Genomic DNA, 18923 nt, shown 5'->3' on the forward strand with positions numbered 1-18923 from the left:
AGAGCATACAAGATTTGCTGAGTGATAGGAAACAGATAGTTATTGGTCAATGGATATTTTCTGAGCTGGAGAAGGGTTTATAGTGGAGTTCCCAAGGGATCAGTATTGAGACCCTTGCTTTCTTGATACATATTAATGATCTTGATCTTGGTTTGTAGCGAATTGTTTCAAATATTGCAGATGACACAGAACTTGGAAGAATTTTAAATTGCAATGAGGGCAGTTAGAACTTCAAAAGGACAAAAAGGTTAATGGAGTGGGCTGATAGGTTGCAAATGAGGTTCAACGCAGAGAAGTGTGAGGTGATGTATTTTGTTTAGAAGGACATTGAATGACAATAAAATGATAATGGGGTACAATTCTAAAGGAGTGCAAGAGCAGAGGGACATGGTGTACATGTGCACAGGTCATTGAAGGTGTCAGGACAATTGGAGTACATATTAATAATAAGTACATATTAACTTGTATAAGATACTTGTGAGACTTCAGCTGACTATTGTTTACAGTTTTGGACACTACCATTTGTGAAAGATGTGAATGCATTGGAGAGAGCTCTGAAGCGATTTAGAGGAATTGTTCCGGGGATGAGGAATTTCAAGGATGAGAGTAGATACAAGAAGTTAGGACTGTTTTCCACGAGGAGAAGAAGGCTAAGAGCAGATCTGATGGAGGCTGTCAAAAGCGTCAGTACATGGAATAGAGTAGACAAGAGGAAACTTGCTGCTTGTAAAAGGAACAAGAATGGGAGGACAAGGATTTAAAGTGATTTGAAAAAGGAGCAAATGTGATCATGCAACGAGAGTAAGAGAATGGAATGTACAACCTATAAATGTGGTGGAGGCATGTTAAGTTGAAACATTCAAGAGAGCTTTGAACAGTTATTTGGGTAGAAATTATGTGCAAGGTGTGAAAGAAAAGATACAGGAACGATGAGCTAAATAGCCTCCTGCTGCGCCATGAGACTTGTGTGATTCTGTGAAAAGAAAAAATGAGCTCATAATCAGGTGTCTATATTTATACATAAAAGCAAATATGTGGCATTGCTGACTAATTGGAATGGTGTGACGATATATTATGACAGGACTCTATACTGTTAAACTCAGAATGATTCATACAATAGTACTAGTTCAGCTGTACTTACCTGGTCTTTCCCTTTGAGACAACAATGTCCATTTGTTATCAAATTATCTGAGTTAGTTACTGTTGGGATGTTTGTGGAATTGCCACTTCAGGTCAGTTTCAATTGATGCTGTTGATGGGAATCCAAAGAATGTGCAATTTCATGTTGAGCTATATTAACAAACTTGACTGTAATTGTAGGCAGGGATGGTTTGTTCAAAGAGCCAGTATAAGCACAATGGGCCAAATGGTCTTTTTAGTAACATTTTAAATTCTAATACCCTGGATTTGTTTGACTGGCAAAGTTAAATTTGTTGCATTCTTAGAGCTTAACAGCACAACATTTTTTCTGTGCAGCTCAGAAAAGGTAAAAGTTATGGATGTAGGAAGTAGAAATGGTCCCAATTATAAGCACCACTGTTTATAAAGTTGTGGTATCCACTTTTACACCTTGTTTTTACATTTCTTACACTTTTGCACTCTTTTCGAAGTATAATTAAAGTCAACTTGAATTTATGTGAAGGAAAACATGTTTATAAAAATCCATTAGTGCTTTTGAGGATATCACATGTAAGATGGTTAAGGGGGAACAGGTTGAATGCAAAGTACTTTGATTTTAAAAGCAAGCATTTAATAAGGTGTCACACAAGAGATTGTTAAATACAATAAGACGAGTGAGATTGGGAAGAGTATATTATCATGGTTTGAAGGGTGATAAATGAAGTGAAGGAATGAATGGGACGTTTTCTGGTTGCCAACCTACAACAAATGGGACCCTTCGAGAATCAACATTCGGGTCTCAGCTATTTACAAATTAAATGAAGGACATACATGAAGGGAACCCAAAATAATATATCCAAACTTGCTAAGTTATAAAGTTAAGAGAAACTGTACAAAGAACAAAGAAAATTTACAGCCCAGGAACAGGCCCTTCGGCCCTCCAAGCCTGAGCCGATCCAAATGTACTGTCTAAACCTGTCAGTCAATTCCTAAGCATTTGTATCCCTCTGCTCCCCACCTACTCGTGCATCTGTCCAGACGCATCTTAAATGAATCTACCGTGCCTGCCTCTACCACCTCTGCTGGCAACACGTTCCAAATGCCCATCACCCTCTGTGTGAAGTACATGCCACGTGTATCCCCCTTAAACTTTCTACCTCTCGCCTTGAAAGTGTGACCTCTTGTTATTGAATCCTTCACCCTGGGAAAAAGTTTGTCTCTATCCACCCTGTCTATACCCTTCATGATTTTGTAAACCTCAATCAGGTGCCCCCCTCAATCTCCTTTTTTCTAATGAAAATAAGCCTAACCTACTCAACCTCTCTTCATAGCGAGCACCTTCCATACCAGAAACCTTCTCTGCACCCTCTCCAAAGCATCCACATCTTTTTGGTAATGTGGCGACCAGAACTGTACACAGTATTTTAAATGCAGCCGAACCAATATCTTGTACAATTTTAACATGACCTGCCAGCTCTTATACTCAATATCCCGTCCAATGAAGGCAAGCATACCATATGCCTTCTTGACCACTCTATCCACCTGTGCAGCAACCTTCAGGGTACAATGGACCTGCACTCCCAGATCTCTCTGCCCATCAACTTTTCCCAAGTCTCTTCAATTCATTGTATAATTCGCTCTAGAATTAGTCTTGCCTAAATGCACCACCTCACATTTGTCTGGATTGAAAACCATCTGTCACTTTTCCGCCCAACTCTCCAGTCTATCTACATCCTCCTGTACTCTCTGACAGTCCCTTATGCTTTCTGCTACTCCACCAATCTTCGTGCCATCTGCAAACTTGCTGATCATACCAACAGTGCTGTCTTCCAGATCATTTATGTATATCACAAACAACAGTGGCCCAAATACTGACCCCTGTGGAACACCACAGGTCACCTTTCTCCATTTCAAGAAACTCCCTTCAACTACTACTCTCTGTCTCCTGTTGCTCAACCAGTTCTTCATCCACCTAGCTAGAACACCCTGCACACCATGTGACTTTACTTTCTCCATTAGTCTACCATGGGGAACCTTATCAAATGCCTTACTAAAGTCCATGTATATGACATCAATAACCCTTCCTTCATCTATCAACTTGGTCACTTCCTTGAAGAACTCTATTAAGTTGATAAGGCATGATCTCCTCTGCACAAAACCATGTTGCCTATCACTGATAAGCCCATTCTTTTCTAAACATAAATGGATCCTATTCCTCAGTACCTTCTCCAGCAACTTTCCCAACACCGACGTCAGGCTCAGTGGTCTGTAGTTACCCAGAATATCCCTACTACCCTTTTTGTACAGGGGGACATCATGAGCACCCTCCAGTCCTCCGGCACCTCACCTGTATTTAAGGATGGCACAAAGATATCTGTCAGGGCCCCGCTATTTCCTCTCTCGCCTCCCTCAGCAAACTGGGATAGATCCCATCCAACCTGGCGATTTGTCCACCTCAATAACCTCTAGCCTACCCAACACATCTTCCCAACTCATGTCAACGTGATCCAGAGTAATCAAACTTTTATCTCTAATCTCAACATTCATCATGTTCCTCTCCTCAGTGAACGCTGATGCAAAGTAATCATTCAGAATAAAATGCTTTGGGATTCTCCTTAATTCTGCTCGCTAAAGGTATTTCATGACCCCTTTTAGCCTGCTTGATTCCTCGTTTAAGACTTGTCCTACTCTTCTGATATTCATCCATGGCCCGTGCTGTTCTTAGCTGCCTAGACCTTATGTATGCTTCCCTTTTCCTCTTGGCTAGTCGTACAATTTCTCCTGTCATCCATGGTTCACGAATCTTGCCCATCCTATTCTTTGCCTTCAACTGGATATGCCTATCCTGCATGATCTTTAATCTACCTTTGAAAACCTCCCACATCTCAAATGTGGACTTCCCTTCAAATAGCTGTGCAATCCACATTTCCGAGCTCCTGTCGAATTTTGATATAATTAGCCTCGGCCCAGTTTAGTTCTCTTCCCTTAGGGCCGCTCTCTTCTTTATCTATGAGTACTCTAAAACCTACAGAATTGCGGTCACTCTTCCCAAAGAAATCTCCCACCGCAACTTCGACCACCTATCCTGGCTTGTTCCCCGGTACCAGGCACAATATGGCCCCTTCCCTCGTCGCTCTAGAAAACTCTCCTGGATGCTTCTTACAAATTCTACTCCATCCAGACCTCTGACGTTAAGTGTATCCGAGTCAATGTTGAGAAAATTAAAATCTCCTATCACCACTACCCTATTGCCTCTACATCTTTCCATAATCTGTTTACCTATTTGTTCTTCTACCTCTCCCTCACTGTTGGGAGGCCTGTAATACAGCCCCAACAGTGTAACTGCACCCTTCTTCTTTCTCAGCTCCACCCATAATGCCTCACTACCCAAGACCTCCATCGTGTGCTCCTTTAGCACAGCCGTGATATCGTCCTTGACCAGCAATGCAATTCCACAACCCCTCCCTGTCCTATTTGAAGTGTCTAATATCCTGGAACATTTAATTGCCAATCATCATGCCCTTTCTTCAACCAAGTCTCTGTGATTGCAATAACATCATATTCCCAGGCACCAAGCCAAGCCCTAAGTTCATCTACCTCACACACTACGCTCCTTGCATTAAAGTAGATGCATTTCATGCCACCAGTTTCTTTGCACTCATCTGCTCTCTGCCTACTCTTTCCTTTATTAATGCTATCTTCATAATTCTTACAGTCTCCAGTCTCCACCTCACTGCCTACTTGTTTTCTCTTCTGGTTCCCAGCCCCCTGCCATATTAGTTTAAAGCCTCACCAGCAGCAGTAGCAAAAACTCCCCCAAGGACATTGGTTCCGGTCTGGTTCAGGTGTAGACTGTCCACTTTGTAATAGTCCCACCTTCCCCAGAACCGGTCCTACCGGTGTAGAATAGCACTGGCAGAAGTTTCTAGGGTAATTCGAGAGGAACAGCAGAAATTTATCCCAAGTAAGAAGAAACACGCTAAGGGGAAGACAAGGTAACATGACTGAAAATAAAAGTCAGGGGCAACACACAAAAAAATAAAAGCATGTAATGTAGTGAGGATGAGCAAGGAGCCAGGAGATCGGGAAGCCTTTAAAACCAGCAGAAGACAAGTAGATAAGCAATAAGAGGAGAGAAGATGATATATAAGGGTAAGCTATCGAGTAGCATAAAAGAAGATGCAGGAATGAGTGAAGTGGCCATCACTAAGGAGAAGGTACTGGGGAAGCTGTAAGGTCTGAAGGTGGTTAAGTCACCCAGATCAGGTGGTTTATAGCCCAGAGTTCTGAAGGAGATAGCTGAGGAGATTGTGGAGGCATTGATATTCTTTCAGGAATCATTGGAGTCAGAAATGGTCCCAGAGGAGTGGAAAATGGCTAATGCTGCACCCCTGTAGAAAAAGGGAGGGAGACAGAAGTTGGGAAATTATAGACCAGTTAGCCTGATCTTCTTTATTAAGATTTTAGAGTCTGGTATTAGAGATGAGATTGCAGAGTACTTTGAAATGCATGGTAACATAGGAGAGAGCCAGCTGCTTCATGAAGCAGAAGTCATTCCTGACAATCTGTTAGAATTCCTTTGAGGATGTAACGAGCAAGTTAGACAATGGAGAGCAAGTGGATATGACCTATTTGGGTCTCCAGAAAGTCTTTGACAAAGTGACACACAGAGGGCTGCGAAATAAGGAAAGAGCCCATGGTGTTAGGGGCAAGGTCCTGGCATGGATAGAGGATTGGGTGACTGGCATAAACAGAGAATGGAGGATAAAAGACTCTTGCTTTAGGATGGGAGCTGGTGACTCATGGTGCTTTACAAGGGTCTGTGTTGGGATCACAAGTATTCACGTTATACATCAATGATTTGGACAAAGGATCTGAGGGCATCGTTGCTAAGCTTATGGATGACCCACAGATATGTGAAGGGACAGATAGTATTGAGGAGGTGGGGAGACTGCAGAAGGACTTGAACAGACTAGGAGAGTGGGTGCATTGTGTGAAATCCTGCATTTTGACAGGAAGGGTAGAGGAATAGACTGTTTTGTAAATGGAGGGGAAAGCATTGGAGATCTGTAGCTCAAAGGGACTCAGGAGTTCTCATTCAGGGTTCTCTTAAGAATAATGTGTACTTTCAGTTGGCAATTAGGAAGGCAAAAGTAATGTTAGAATGCATTTTGAAAGGGCTAGAATTCAGGAGCAGACTTGTACTGATGAGGCTGTATAAGAGTGCATTTGGAATATTGTGAGTAGATTTGGGTCCTGTATCTAAGGAAGGATGTGGCAGCATTGGAAGGAGTCTGGGGAGGTTCACAAGCATGGTCTTGGAAATGATGGGCTTGTCATGTTAATAATAGTTGAGGACTCTGGGTCTGTACTCGATGGAGTTTAGACAAATGAGGAGATCTGATTGAAATTTACTAAATACTGAGAGACCTGGATTGAGTGGATGTGGATGTGGGCGGCACGGTGGCACAGTGGTTAGCACTGCTGCCTCACAGCGCCAGAGACCTGTGTTCAATTCCCGCCTCAGGCGACTGACTGTGTGGAGTTTGCATGTTCTCCCCGTGTCTGCGTGGGTTTCCTCCGGGTGCTCCGGTTTCCTCCCACAGTCCAAAGATGTGCGGGTCAGGTGAATTGGCCATGGTAAATTGCCCGTAGTGTTAGGTAAGGGGTAAATGTAGGGGTATGGGTGGGTTGCGTTTCGGCGGGTCGGTGTGGACTTGTTGGGCCGAAGGGCCTGTTTCCACACTGTAAGTAATCTAATCTAATCTAATCTAAGTAATCTAATCTAAAATATTTCCTAGAAGACTAGTAGGAGACACTCTGAACTGAGAGCTCAGCCTTAGGGTGAGGGGATGACCCTTTAGAACTAAGATGAGGAGGAATTTCTTCAGCCAAAGGGTGGCGAATCTGTGGCATTTATTGCAGAAAAGGACTGTGGAGGGCTAAGACATAAAATCATGAGGGGTAGGATAAATAGACAGAGTCTTTTCCCCAGGGTGGGGGAGTCCAGAACTAGAAGGCATAGGTTTAGGGTGAGAGCAGTAAGATTTAAAAGGGACCTAAGGGGCAATGTTTTCAAGCAGAGGCTAGTACGTGTTTGGAATGTGCTGCTAGAAAAAGTGGTGGAGGCTGGTAAAATAACAACATTTAAAAATCATCTGGATGGGCATATAAACTGGAAAGGTTCAGAGAGATATAGGTCAAGAGCTGTCATACCGGACTAGATTAATTTCAGACATCTGGTTGACATGAACGAGTTGAACCAAAGGTACTATTTCCATGCTATCCATCTCTATGACTCTGACATTGAGTGTAGTTAAGATAGCGATATTTAAAGCAATCAAAGGTTACATAGAGAAGGCAGGAGGATGGGGTTGAGAAATATATCAGCCTTGATCAAATGGCAGAACACCAATCAATGTTCCAAATGGCCTATCTTGGCTCCTGTAACTTGTAGTCTGTAAGAAAGATGCTGCAGTGAGTTATAAACAGATTGAATGTGTAAAAAAACATAAATAGAATGCAACATGACAAAACGTGAAACTAGCCTGTAGAGTAGGAAAATTGAGAATATTTGCACTTAAGTTCTTACACATGAATCACAGTGTTAACATGCAGGTGCAACAAACAATTAGGAAGGAAACATAATATGTCAGCTTCAGTCACAAAGATACAGGAGTTTGAGTAGGGAAGTTTTACTACAATTATAATGGGCATAGGAGAGATTGCGCGAGCAATCCAATGTGCAGCTTTGGTCTTCTTACCTGAGGAAGAATATACTTGAGTAAAAAGTGAGGTCTGCAGATGCTGGAGATCAGAGCTGAAAATGTGTTGCTGGTTAAAGCACAGCAGGTTAGGCAGCATCCAAGGAACAGGAAATTCGACGTTTCGGGCCAGAGCCCTTCATCAAGAATATACTTGCCCCAGAGGGTAAACAAGGAAGATTCACAAGGCCAATTTTGGGGTTGAGGGGATTGCCCTCAGGGGAGAGATTGAGTGGGTTTTTTTTATTTCCTGGAGTTTAGAAGAATGGAAGGTGATCTAATTGAAACCCATGCTTTGACAGGGTGGCAACTAACAATATGCTTTCCTTTATTGGAGAATCTAGAAGATGAAAGTCATAGACTCCAAAAAGTTATTTCCAACAGAAATGAGGAGAATTAAGACTTTAGTCAAAGTGTTGTGAATTTTTGGAATTCTTTACCTCAGAGAATTGTGGATACTCCATCATTGATTATATCTGAGATAGAGAATGATACATTTTTGGATACTGGGGGAATTAGGGCTTGGGAATCGTATGGAAAGATGGAATTGACATAAAATAAACGTCATGGTCTTGTTCTGTGGTGGAGCAGATTTAAGGCCAAATGGCCTATCTAATTCCTATTTCTTAACACCTATGGTGACCTTGATCTACTGTAGCTCTTGAGAAAGGGGAAGAAAGAGTTTTCAGTGAATCATATGTTAGGAATCATTAAATGCCAAGTGGTAGAATAAAACGCAGAACTGAAAATGTATTCAAATTAGGATAATGTATGATTGCGAAGTAATGTTGCAGAGAAAAATTACAGGAAGTGTTCTATCAAAGTGCATGACAGTGCACATTGTATGCAGACTATTTGTGTTAGCAGACAATGAGCATGTTGTCGCATTTTTCGTAAAAGTCCACAAAAATATTGTAAAGCTTGGCACAGATGAAGGAGGTTTAGACTTATACCATTCTTTTGAAGAAACCAATGATTGTGACCTGCCTCTTTTCCATTTCCTGCATTAGACTAGTAACAATGGGCAGATTTCTGATTTCAGTAACAATAGGCAGATTTCTGGTTTTAGTGAAGTGCCATTTTTATTCCGTTTCAGGTTGGGCTTCTGTTGGCCAGGCCTCACAGGTTTTCACACACTATCAAACTAACCTTACTTCATTCAATATGAACCTTGCCCTTATGGTGGCATACCCAACCTATTCTCCCACTCCCCATTGGGGGAAGTACTCACTACTGCCATGGCGTCCCAGCATTCCAAGTGCTAATGCCATCTTTCAAAGGCTTTTGTGAACCCAGCCAAATACTAACAGTCTGGTGAAGCTCTGCACGGTTCAGGTCAATTGCCCCATATATGGCAGGTAAGAAACATTTAGTGTTGCACTTTGTGGCAGGGTCCTGGAGGACCCGGCAGATACAATGGTGTAAAGGAAATTCCTCTCCCCACCACTGTTTCCCCCCCCGCCCCCCCCAACCCCTGATATCATTTTCGTTAATGATATCATGCACCTTAACAGACCGTGACACACAAACAGAAAGCGGGACAGAACACTACTGCTTCATCAGAGGATGACTGATGATGTTACCTAGCATGGTGATGAAACGCCTGAAAACAAACCTTCCAGTTCAGCAACCAAACTTACACCCTGAATAATGAGGCTCTTAATGAGTGATAATGCGTGCAAATAGGCCTATTGTCACTTACTAATGAGAATCTCAGCTCATCGTTCAGCACTTCCTTGGAAAACGAGACATTTGGCTGTCGATGTTGAGAAGGTCCTCATGTGACATCTCTCCCTATTTTCTCAACTGTCTAACCATGGGCCTTGTCATTTAGGGGTCTGGAAGATTCCACCTGATGCTTCACAGCTACTTTATTTGTTGTAAATTCTTTGGAATGTCCTGAGCATGTGAGGCACTGTCAAAATGTTACTTATTTTCTCTTCTGCTTCTCTTCTTGTCAATTGTCTTGTGAATGATTGCAGAGGTTTTATCTCTCAGTCTTTCGTGGAGACCATCTCAAAGTACAGGCAATGTATTATTTGAATAATTGCTTTTCTGTATCAGTCTTGACCATTCCTTCACCCCTTTGTAGCTGTGTGCTATTGTCTTGGTTTTAACTGTTATTTTCTCTTTCTGAATGTTTGTGTTGTCCTGTTGATGTGTTGCTATTTATTTGGTTAACTAACTGCCTCCATTGGATTGTTTTGTGTGTTGGCAGGTATGCCAGCGATGGTGCCTGCTTGGGGCCTTGGATTCCATCTCTGCCGCTGGGGATACGGGTCAAGTAACACCACTTGGGAGATAGTGAAGCAGATGAGAAAAGCTGGCATACCCCAGGTTCATGAAATTAAGTTCTTTACTTACCACTTGTCAGATTGACAGGCAATGTGTGGTTAGGGGTGGGCGGCAATTGTGTGGGGTGGGAGGGGAGTTACCTTGGGCTAGAGGCACATTATGTGGGTTGGGAAGAGAGTTACCTAGGTGAGAGGCACATAATGTGGGGTGGAAGCGTTGTTACTCTGGGCACGAAGCACATTATATGGGGTGGGAGGAGTGTTACCCTGGGGAGAAGCACATTATGTGGGGTGGGAGGGGTGTTACTCTGGGCGAGAGGCACATTATGTGGGCTGGGAGGGATATTACTCTGGGCGAGAGGTACATTAGGTGGGGTGGAAGGGTGTTACTCTGGGCGAGAGGCACATTATGTAGGGTGGGAGGGGTGGGGTTACTGTGGATGAGAGGCTCATTATGTGGGGTAGGAGGGGTGTTACTCTGGGCGAGAAGCTCATTATGTGAGGTGGGAGAGGTGTTACTCTGGGGAGGGGCACATTATATCGAGTGGGAGGCATGTTATCCTGGACAAAGGGCACATTATGTGGAGTGGGAGCAGTGTTGCCCTGAGCGAGAGGCACATTATGTTGGGTTGGAAGGGAGTTACCCTGGGCTAGAGGCACATTATGTGGGGTGGGAGGGTGTTACCTAGGTGAGAGGCACATTATGTGGGGTGGGAGATGTTTTATTCTGGGCGAGAGGCACATTATATGGAGTGGGAGGGGAGTTGCCCTGGGCTAGAGGCACATTATGGGTGTGGGAAGGGAGTTACCTAGGTGAGAGGCACAGTATGTGGGGTGGGAGGGGTGTTACCCTGGGCAAGAGGCACATTATCTGGGGTGGGAGGGGTGTTACCCTGGGCGAGAGGTCCATTATGTGGGTGGGAGGGGTGTTAATCTGGATGAGAGGCACATTATGTGGGGTGGGAGGGGTGCTTCTCTGGGCGAGTGGCACATTATGTGGGGTGCGAGTGGTGTTACTCTGGGCTAGATGCACATTATGTGGCTTGGGAGATGTGTTAACCTGGGCGAGAGGCACATTAGATGGCGTGGGAAGTGTGTTACCCTTGGCAAGGGGCACATTATGTGGGGTGGGAGGGGTGTTACTCTTGGCGAAAGGCACATTATGTGGGGTGGGAGGCATGTTACCCTGGCCGAGGGGCACATTATATGGGGTGGGAGCAGTGTTGCTCTGGGCGAGAGGCACATTATGTAGGGTGGGAAGTGTGCTACTCTGGGCGAGGGGCACATTATGTCGGGTGGAAGGTGTGTTTCACTTTGTTGGGTTTGGAACCTGGATTTGGGCGAATTGGCTGCAGTCGTGGAGTGTCTGCGGGGTAGGTGTTTTGCTGGAGTCAATAATTACGGAGCTGTTTGAGCTGCATTTGAATTGAACTGTTTGCTGGAACTGATGTTTCTCATAAACCAGACTCCTTTCCCTTTTCCTACAGGATGCTCAGTGGAATGATATTGATTACATGATTGATTTTCGGGATTTCACCTTTGACCCTCAGAACTTTGCCACCCTTCCTCAGATGGTTGCAGACCTGCACTCCCATGGACAGCAATATGTCATGATTGTGGTAATTACCAGCAGCCAATGTAACCCACAGAATACCGCGGCGGCATCGTGGGATTTCAGGTTCATATGTCGGTTAACAAGGGGAGCAAGATGCATAACAACACCACCAACTGTGTGTCCCCTCCGCATCACACACCATCTGAGTTGGAACAATATTACTGTCCCTTCCCTGTCATTGGGTCAAAATTCGGGAATTATGTCCTTAACAGCAGTGTGGATGTGAGACTGTTACCCCCTCAGGTCAGCTGGTGAGACAATAGATGTCAGTAACAACTATGACCCAAAAGATATTTGATAAAATTGGTACCCTTCACCCAGAAACAAGAAGCCCCCTGTTGTATTAAATGTTTTAAAGGTTAATCACACCCTTGAGATTGTAAGGAGATACCAACTGTTACCATGATATTGATCCGAGGTTAATAATTCATAGAGAATTCCAAAGGTTTAACTCTGAGTTAAAAATATTTCTATTCATCATGGACCTAAGTGGCGTCCCTCTTGATTTTAAATTGAACCCCCTCGTTTTAGACTCTCCAACTAGGGGAAATATCTCATCTGCATCAACCCTGTGTATCCCATAAGTATTTTGTCATTGTCAATGAGATCACCTCGCGGTTTTGGAGAATGCAGTCCCAGTTTGCCCAGTTTCTCTTCATCTGACAGTCCCTCCATTCCAGGATTGAGTCTGGTGGGCCTTTGCTATTTTCCCTGTATGTCAACATCTGAGATAAGGAGACCAAAACTGCACAAAGTGCTTCCAGTGTGGTCTGTTCAATTGAAGAAAGGCTTCACTACTCGTAGAATCTCTACAGTGTGGAAGCAGGCCATTTGCCCCATCGAGTCCACACTGACCATCTGAAGAGTATCCCACTCAGACCCAACCCCATACTGTTTCCCTGTCAGTCTGCATTTCCTATGACTGATCCACCTAGCTTACACATCCATGGACACTATGGGCTATTTAGTCCCTAGCTTGCACATCTTTGGAATATGGGAGGAATGCAGAGCACCCAGAAGAAACCCACACAGAGAAGTGCAAATTCCACACAGGCCAGAATTGAACCTGGGATCCTGGTGCTGTGAGGCAGAAGTGCTAACCACTGAGCCACTGTGCCATCCCTCATTGATCCAAGTCATCTTGCAATAAAATGTGACATCACATTAGCTTCCAAATAGCTTGTTGCTCATTCATGCATCTGTTTTCTATGGTATTTTGCAGGACCCAGGAATCAGCAGTGTTCAGCCAGCAGGTTCCTACTGGCCATATGACGAAGGTCTAAAGCAAGGAGTTTTCATCAACAATACGTCTGGAAGCCCTCTGATCGGGAAGGTATAGGTGCTTTAAACAGCCTGTAGGGTTACTAAATATTGGAATAGTCATTACATTGTAGGTCAGTGTCTATCAAGACAAGTCACCCTGCAAGCTTTTATCTACATATGCCTTCGATTTGTTTCCGAGGATATACTATTGAAGAATTGCAGGTGTCACATTCTGAGTGTTCTTTTGAGTTAGATTTACCACAGTACATGGAGGCAGGAGAATGGGATCAAGGATGGTCCGAAAATTATTATTCATCAAAATTGCTGAACTGAAAAGAAAAGTCTCTTCTAATAATTCAACAGTTAAATGTATTTCTACTGTGGTTCAATCAAACAATGTGTCACAATGGTATTTGTATTCCTTAGAGTTATGGATTTCAAATAATTGTATTGGGGAGTAGGGTAGGAGGAGCATTTCAACAGCCAGGAAAAGTAATGGCCTATTTGTCCAGTTCCACACTGCCAGAGTTAACTTGTTTGAAGGCTGGGGATATGGTGGTGGGGCACTGTACAGGAGGGAGAGTCAAGCCCATGGGTGGTCTTGGAGTCCCAACCTGTTGATAGGTGGAAATAGAATGGAGGCCTTCCCTCAATGCCTCATTGGCAGACTCCTAAATGATTGGCATTGGGACTCATCCCCAAATCCCCTGACCAGGGAGAGAATTTTTCTCTGTGTGCTGTATCCTGTGCTTGTTGTCCATCTCTAGTTAACCCAAAGAACTATCTATGTAGTGTGGAATTGGGTGAGAGGAGGTAGCAGGTTAAGCTTCCTGAAGGGTATCAGTGAACCGGTTTGGGTTTTTAATAATCCAGCAGTGTTTGCGGTCATTTATATAATGATTGAGGGGGCAGCACGGTGGCACTGCTGCCTCACAGGGCCAGAGACCCGGGTTCAATTCCCTCCTCAGGCGACTGTCTGTGTAGAGTTTGCATTTTCCTCCCACAGTCCAAAAATGTGCAAGTTAGGAGAATTGGCCATGCTAAATTGCCCGTAGTGTTAGGTGAAAGGGTAAATGTAGGGGAACAGGTGGGGGTGGGTTGCGCTTCGGCGGGTCAGTGTGGACTTATTGGGCCGAAGAGCCTGTTTCCACACTGTAAGTAATCCAATCTAATCTAATCTAAATTCCTCATTGTTTGAAAGTAATCTGGGGGCCAGGATTTCCAAGAGTTGAATGCTGTTTAAACAAATTCCTCCTGGAGACAGAGGAAGAATAATCCCAATTGGAATTGTTTTAAATGTATCTTTGCCAGATAGATACTTGAATTTAATAAGATCTTCTCTGTTATGTTATGGGATGCAGGTGTGGCCTGGATTGACCGCATTCCCTGACTTCACAAATCCCAACACGCACCAGTGGTGGTTCAAGAATTTGCTGCAGTTGCACAAAGCTGTGCCCTTTGATGGGCTCTGGATTGTAAGTGCCATTTTTATAAACAGACCATTCAGCCCCTTGGATTTGTTTTTTCATTAAGCTAAAGCAAGGCTGATCTGCATCATAACTCTCTTCACTTAGCTTTATTCCATATCAGTTATAACTTCACTCAACAAAATCAATCACTCTTACCTTTGAAAGTTTAAATTAATCTCCAGTGCCTATAGCCTTCTGAGGGAAAGAGTGTGAAATTTCTTCCTTTGTGCGTAAAGGTGCTTCCTGACTTTGCTCTACAATAGCTTAGCTCGTATTTTAAGATTGTTACTTTTTTTTTCTTGAATCCCTGACCGGATAGAGAATCTTTCTCTGTGTGCTGTATCCTGGCCAAGCTGTGTTTGTTGTCCATCTCTAGTTAACCCAAAGAACTATCTGTGTAGTGTGAGGAGGTAGCAGGTTAAGCTCCCTGAAGGGTATCAGTGAACCGGTTTGGGTTTTTAATAATCCAGCAGTGTTTATGGTCATTTATATAATGATTGAGGTTATGGACTGTGATAGTTCAAAGGCAGACTGTCTTCTTCACCCTGTCACTCACTCCTTCTCAACGAACTGAGTCAATTCTACTCCCTCTGTGCAGGAGGAAAAACTGCTGGAACTGATGCAATGTCAATTTGAATGTGGTCACTGGTGATTGGGCTGTGATGCTATCCCAAAATAAACAATCTCCTGATGTTCACCTTTCATTCGTGTAGCACACTAATGTGGTAAAATATCCCAAGACATTTCATGGGATTGTTATCAAACAAAATGTCGACGCTGAACAACGTACAGTGGTTAATTAAGGCAGAAAGTTCAGTCATTGAATCAGATTTTAAGCAGCATTTTAAAAGAATGATGAGGTGTGGAGAGATGAAATGATGATCAAAGGGAATTGCAGATCTTAGAGTGAGAGCAATTAAAGTCATGGTCACCAATGGTGCAGAGCTGATGAAGAGCTTCTGCTCGAAATGTCGACTGTCCTGCCCCTTGGACGCTGCCTGACTGGATATGCTTTTCCAGCCTCACACAATTTGTTGCAGAGGCAAAAGGCCAAAGGAGGGCTGAGGATTGCAGGGTTGGAGGCTGGAACAAAGCTGTGGAGGAGCAAGGGCACGCTAAAACACACACACACAAACTCTTCAAATGTACAATTGAAGACTCAGGACATGGTGGGAGATGTGGTCCATCCACTCTGTTACCCAGTGTCTGCTAACAAATACAAGAATGAAAAAAAACCCATGTTCAGACTGGGGCCTTGCTTTGTTTTGTAATTTGAACAGGAAAAGGTTCGTGACTATTTAGTGCCAATATCCCCTCTGCAAATCTAAGGTCAAATACAGAGCAAAACAGTCCTTTTATGTCATATAATGATGCCAATATCATCCTCTTGCCATTTCTTATCCTCTAACTGCAACAGATTGTCTTCATTTTTCGATAGAAATTATAGCAAAGACCATCTGATCCCACAAGGGGACGATGCAAGTATCCTACTTCACATGAACCTCTTACCATTTTATTTTCTCTTATCCAATCAATATATCTTTCTATTTTCTTCTTGCATGTGACTATTTAGGTCCCTTAAACCCATCAATGCTGTTCACTTGAGCAACTCCAACCAAAGACATTTCTGTCGGGCTTATTAGTGACTACCTTATGTCTGTGGCATTAGGTTTGGATTCAGGCAAAGTTAAATCATTTTTCCTGTGTCAACCCTGTCATCATTTTAAAGGCTTCTTTCAAACTTCTCATTGCTCAACTTTCTTTTTTCTTCCTTCTGGCCTGTTCAGTCTTTCTTGATAAATATAACTCCTCAGTTCTGATACTGTATTGTCGATCACTTTTGTAAATTCTCCGTTGTCCTTCTATTGTTTTTCATAATAGCAAACCTGAAATCTGCACGGTAACTCCAAATGAAGTCTAACCATGTTTAATATGAATTCTAAGACTTTTCAATTTTATTCAATCTTTCAAGTTAACCTTAATTTTTTTAACACTCATCATTCTGGAATCTTCTAGGATATGAATGAGCCCTCAAACTTTGTGGATGGATCGCAGGCTGGTTGTCCTTCGAATGAACTTGAAAATCCACCATATGTCCCAGGTGATAAATGAGTCACTGCTGTGAATAGAGAGAGGAATAGGAGTGGGATATCACATAATTCCCTGTAATCTAAAAAATTGGATATCACAATATTCACTCTGAACTAATATCTAAATAATTTTAGTGTGGACGTTGTCAGTAATTTACATTTCTAAAGTTAATCGACATAAACAATGAGAATTCTCAATAGTGATTGTGAGAGTCAGCAATGACAGAGAGTCTGGAGAGAACAGCAGGCAGGAGAGTCAGGAGTGAAGCAACGAGTGCAAAGCCGAATATGCAAGCCATGAGTCGGGGGAGAGAATCCAGGGGCAGGGGGTGGATCTCGAGTGAGGGTAGAGTCCTTTGTGAGGGAGTGAGTCAGGAATGAGGAGAATCGCCCTGGTAAGGGGAACATCAGTACTCAGGGTGAGAGATGACCATGAAGGAGAGAGTCAAGAGCGAGGGCATGTTTCTTGTCTACTGTTTGTAACTTGTCCCCATTTTGGACTTTTCTCTGACAGGAGTACTAGGTGGCACTTTACGTAGTCAAACCATTTGTGCCTCGGCAAAACAGAGTGCATCAACACACTATAATGTACACAGTCTATACGGGCTCATGGAGGCCAAAGCCTCTGCAAGGTGAGTAAACTTTCACACAATCCACAGAGGTCAGTATTAGTCCTTTGGGAATCTCATTGAACAAATTGTTGTACCATTGTTCCCTTCTTTCCCACAATACATTGTGGACATGTGGTTTGGCAGTGAGAGTGTGCGCGGGAAGAACTTAGTGAATTTGTCTACCAACTGTGAGAGTTGTCTTTCAGAGTAAATCACTGCCTTGAGGAGTAGCCTGTTGATTTACCATAGCTATCCAGAAAACTCGGCAAGTCGCATTACATTTGACGATGGTGGGTTTTATAGTGCTTTCTGAAAGTCCACGGGACTGAGGGTAGTGAAGAGAAGAGGCGATATGTTGACCTCCCTATTGCCTGCATGTCTTGGAAGAATGCGGTAGGTTATTGAGGATTACTGTCTGACACAAACACACTGAATATTGCAGTCATTACATTGCATTAGTGAATCTTTGATTTGACTCACAAAAAGGGAGCTTAGTGAAATAGCCAGTCACCAGAATGCAGTTGAGTCCTTGGACATGGAAAACATCCATGGCACAGGAGGAACCTTGTGTTGGATGAGAGGCGAACGTGATTGTTGAGGATGCTGGAATTGACATGTTTCACATGACCTGATTGCTTGATCGATGTCCTTAATGCCGGGTGAAAAAAATGGATTCATGTGCCAATCTCTTGGTCTTTTCTAAAGCCAAGGGACCTATATGCATTTGGTCTAGCATGTCTAGATAAAGAACTTGAAAAATAACCACTTGTTTGCCTTTGTAGATTACATTCTTAGAGAGTTCTAGTCTGCCTCTGAGTGTTTGGAATGAATGTATCAGCCTCGGAGACCTACTGGCTGCATTGAGGCTACTTGCTGATTATCATAATTTTGAATTGTACACAGCTGGTGAATCTGTTCTGATCACTGTGACCAACCAAATGTATTCAAAGTAAAGACTATCTTTTAACTCCAGTTCAGTAATATCATCTTCTAGCTCTCAAATATCTTTGTTGTTAGCAAGTTTGGAACTTGGCTAAGAGCATTGGAAGTAGTCGTTTGGGATTGTCTAAACTGTACCCTGGATCTTAACAAGTTGTTGTTGCTATAGAGGTGCACTGTGACGGCTTTTGACAGATCAGTTCTAACTGAATCGGTACACATGAAACAGTTGTGTTCCAAAAACCAGTAAGAGTTTCTCTTTCAGTGTTGGGATTGTGTAACTAGGCTGTCATAGCACCTTAGGAACAAACCCAATAGGGCTGCTGTCCTGTAATAACCAATGTTCTGAGGCCTGTCTGAGTTCCATCTACTTCCATTGTGGAGCTCCAAGAGATCATATTTTTGCAGAATACATGGATGAAACTGGCTGTATCTTTGAGAGATTAGAGAATATGCTGGTGATCTTCCTGCAGAGTGTTTTTTGCAGAGAGGATTCTGCACATTGGTTGTAAAATTTGGAATATATGAAGATAAAAAGTTAAAGAACCTGAAGCACCTTCGTAAATCATCTTTATCTTGTGTAGTCATCTTCTGTATGTCTGCTGGTTTGGTAGTATGAGGTCTAATGCAAATTAACAAATAGTTTGAACTGAGGAAATTAGTTTGTTCACATTTATTTGACGTTTCTTACTATTGAAAGCAAGAAATGGTTTCTTGTCACTGTCATGAGTTCTGTGTTATGCTCATGTTTAATTTTTC

At 43.0% G+C, this 18923-nt stretch overlaps 1 protein-coding gene across 3 annotated transcripts in view; it reads left to right on the forward strand.

The window, feature by feature from the left end:
* gaa2 (alpha glucosidase 2) overlaps positions 1 to 18923 on the forward strand; it is a 77405-nt gene that overhangs the window by 37075 nt on the left and 21407 nt on the right. For all 3 annotated transcript variants that reach the window (XM_060840784.1, XM_060840782.1, XM_060840783.1), the window contains exons 7-12: positions 10102 to 10220; positions 11665 to 11796; positions 13015 to 13125; positions 14417 to 14530; positions 16541 to 16625; positions 17129 to 17246. In XM_060840784.1, the coding sequence (XP_060696767.1) occupies positions 10102 to 10220; positions 11665 to 11796; positions 13015 to 13125; positions 14417 to 14530; positions 16541 to 16625; positions 17129 to 17246 (679 nt within the window). The remainder of the gene's footprint in view (positions 1 to 10101; positions 10221 to 11664; positions 11797 to 13014; positions 13126 to 14416; positions 14531 to 16540; positions 16626 to 17128; positions 17247 to 18923) is intronic.

The sequence above is a fragment of the Hemiscyllium ocellatum genome, chromosome 20 (genome assembly GCF_020745735.1).
Source record: "Hemiscyllium ocellatum isolate sHemOce1 chromosome 20, sHemOce1.pat.X.cur, whole genome shotgun sequence".
Taxonomy (NCBI): Eukaryota; Metazoa; Chordata; class Chondrichthyes; order Orectolobiformes; family Hemiscylliidae; genus Hemiscyllium; species Hemiscyllium ocellatum.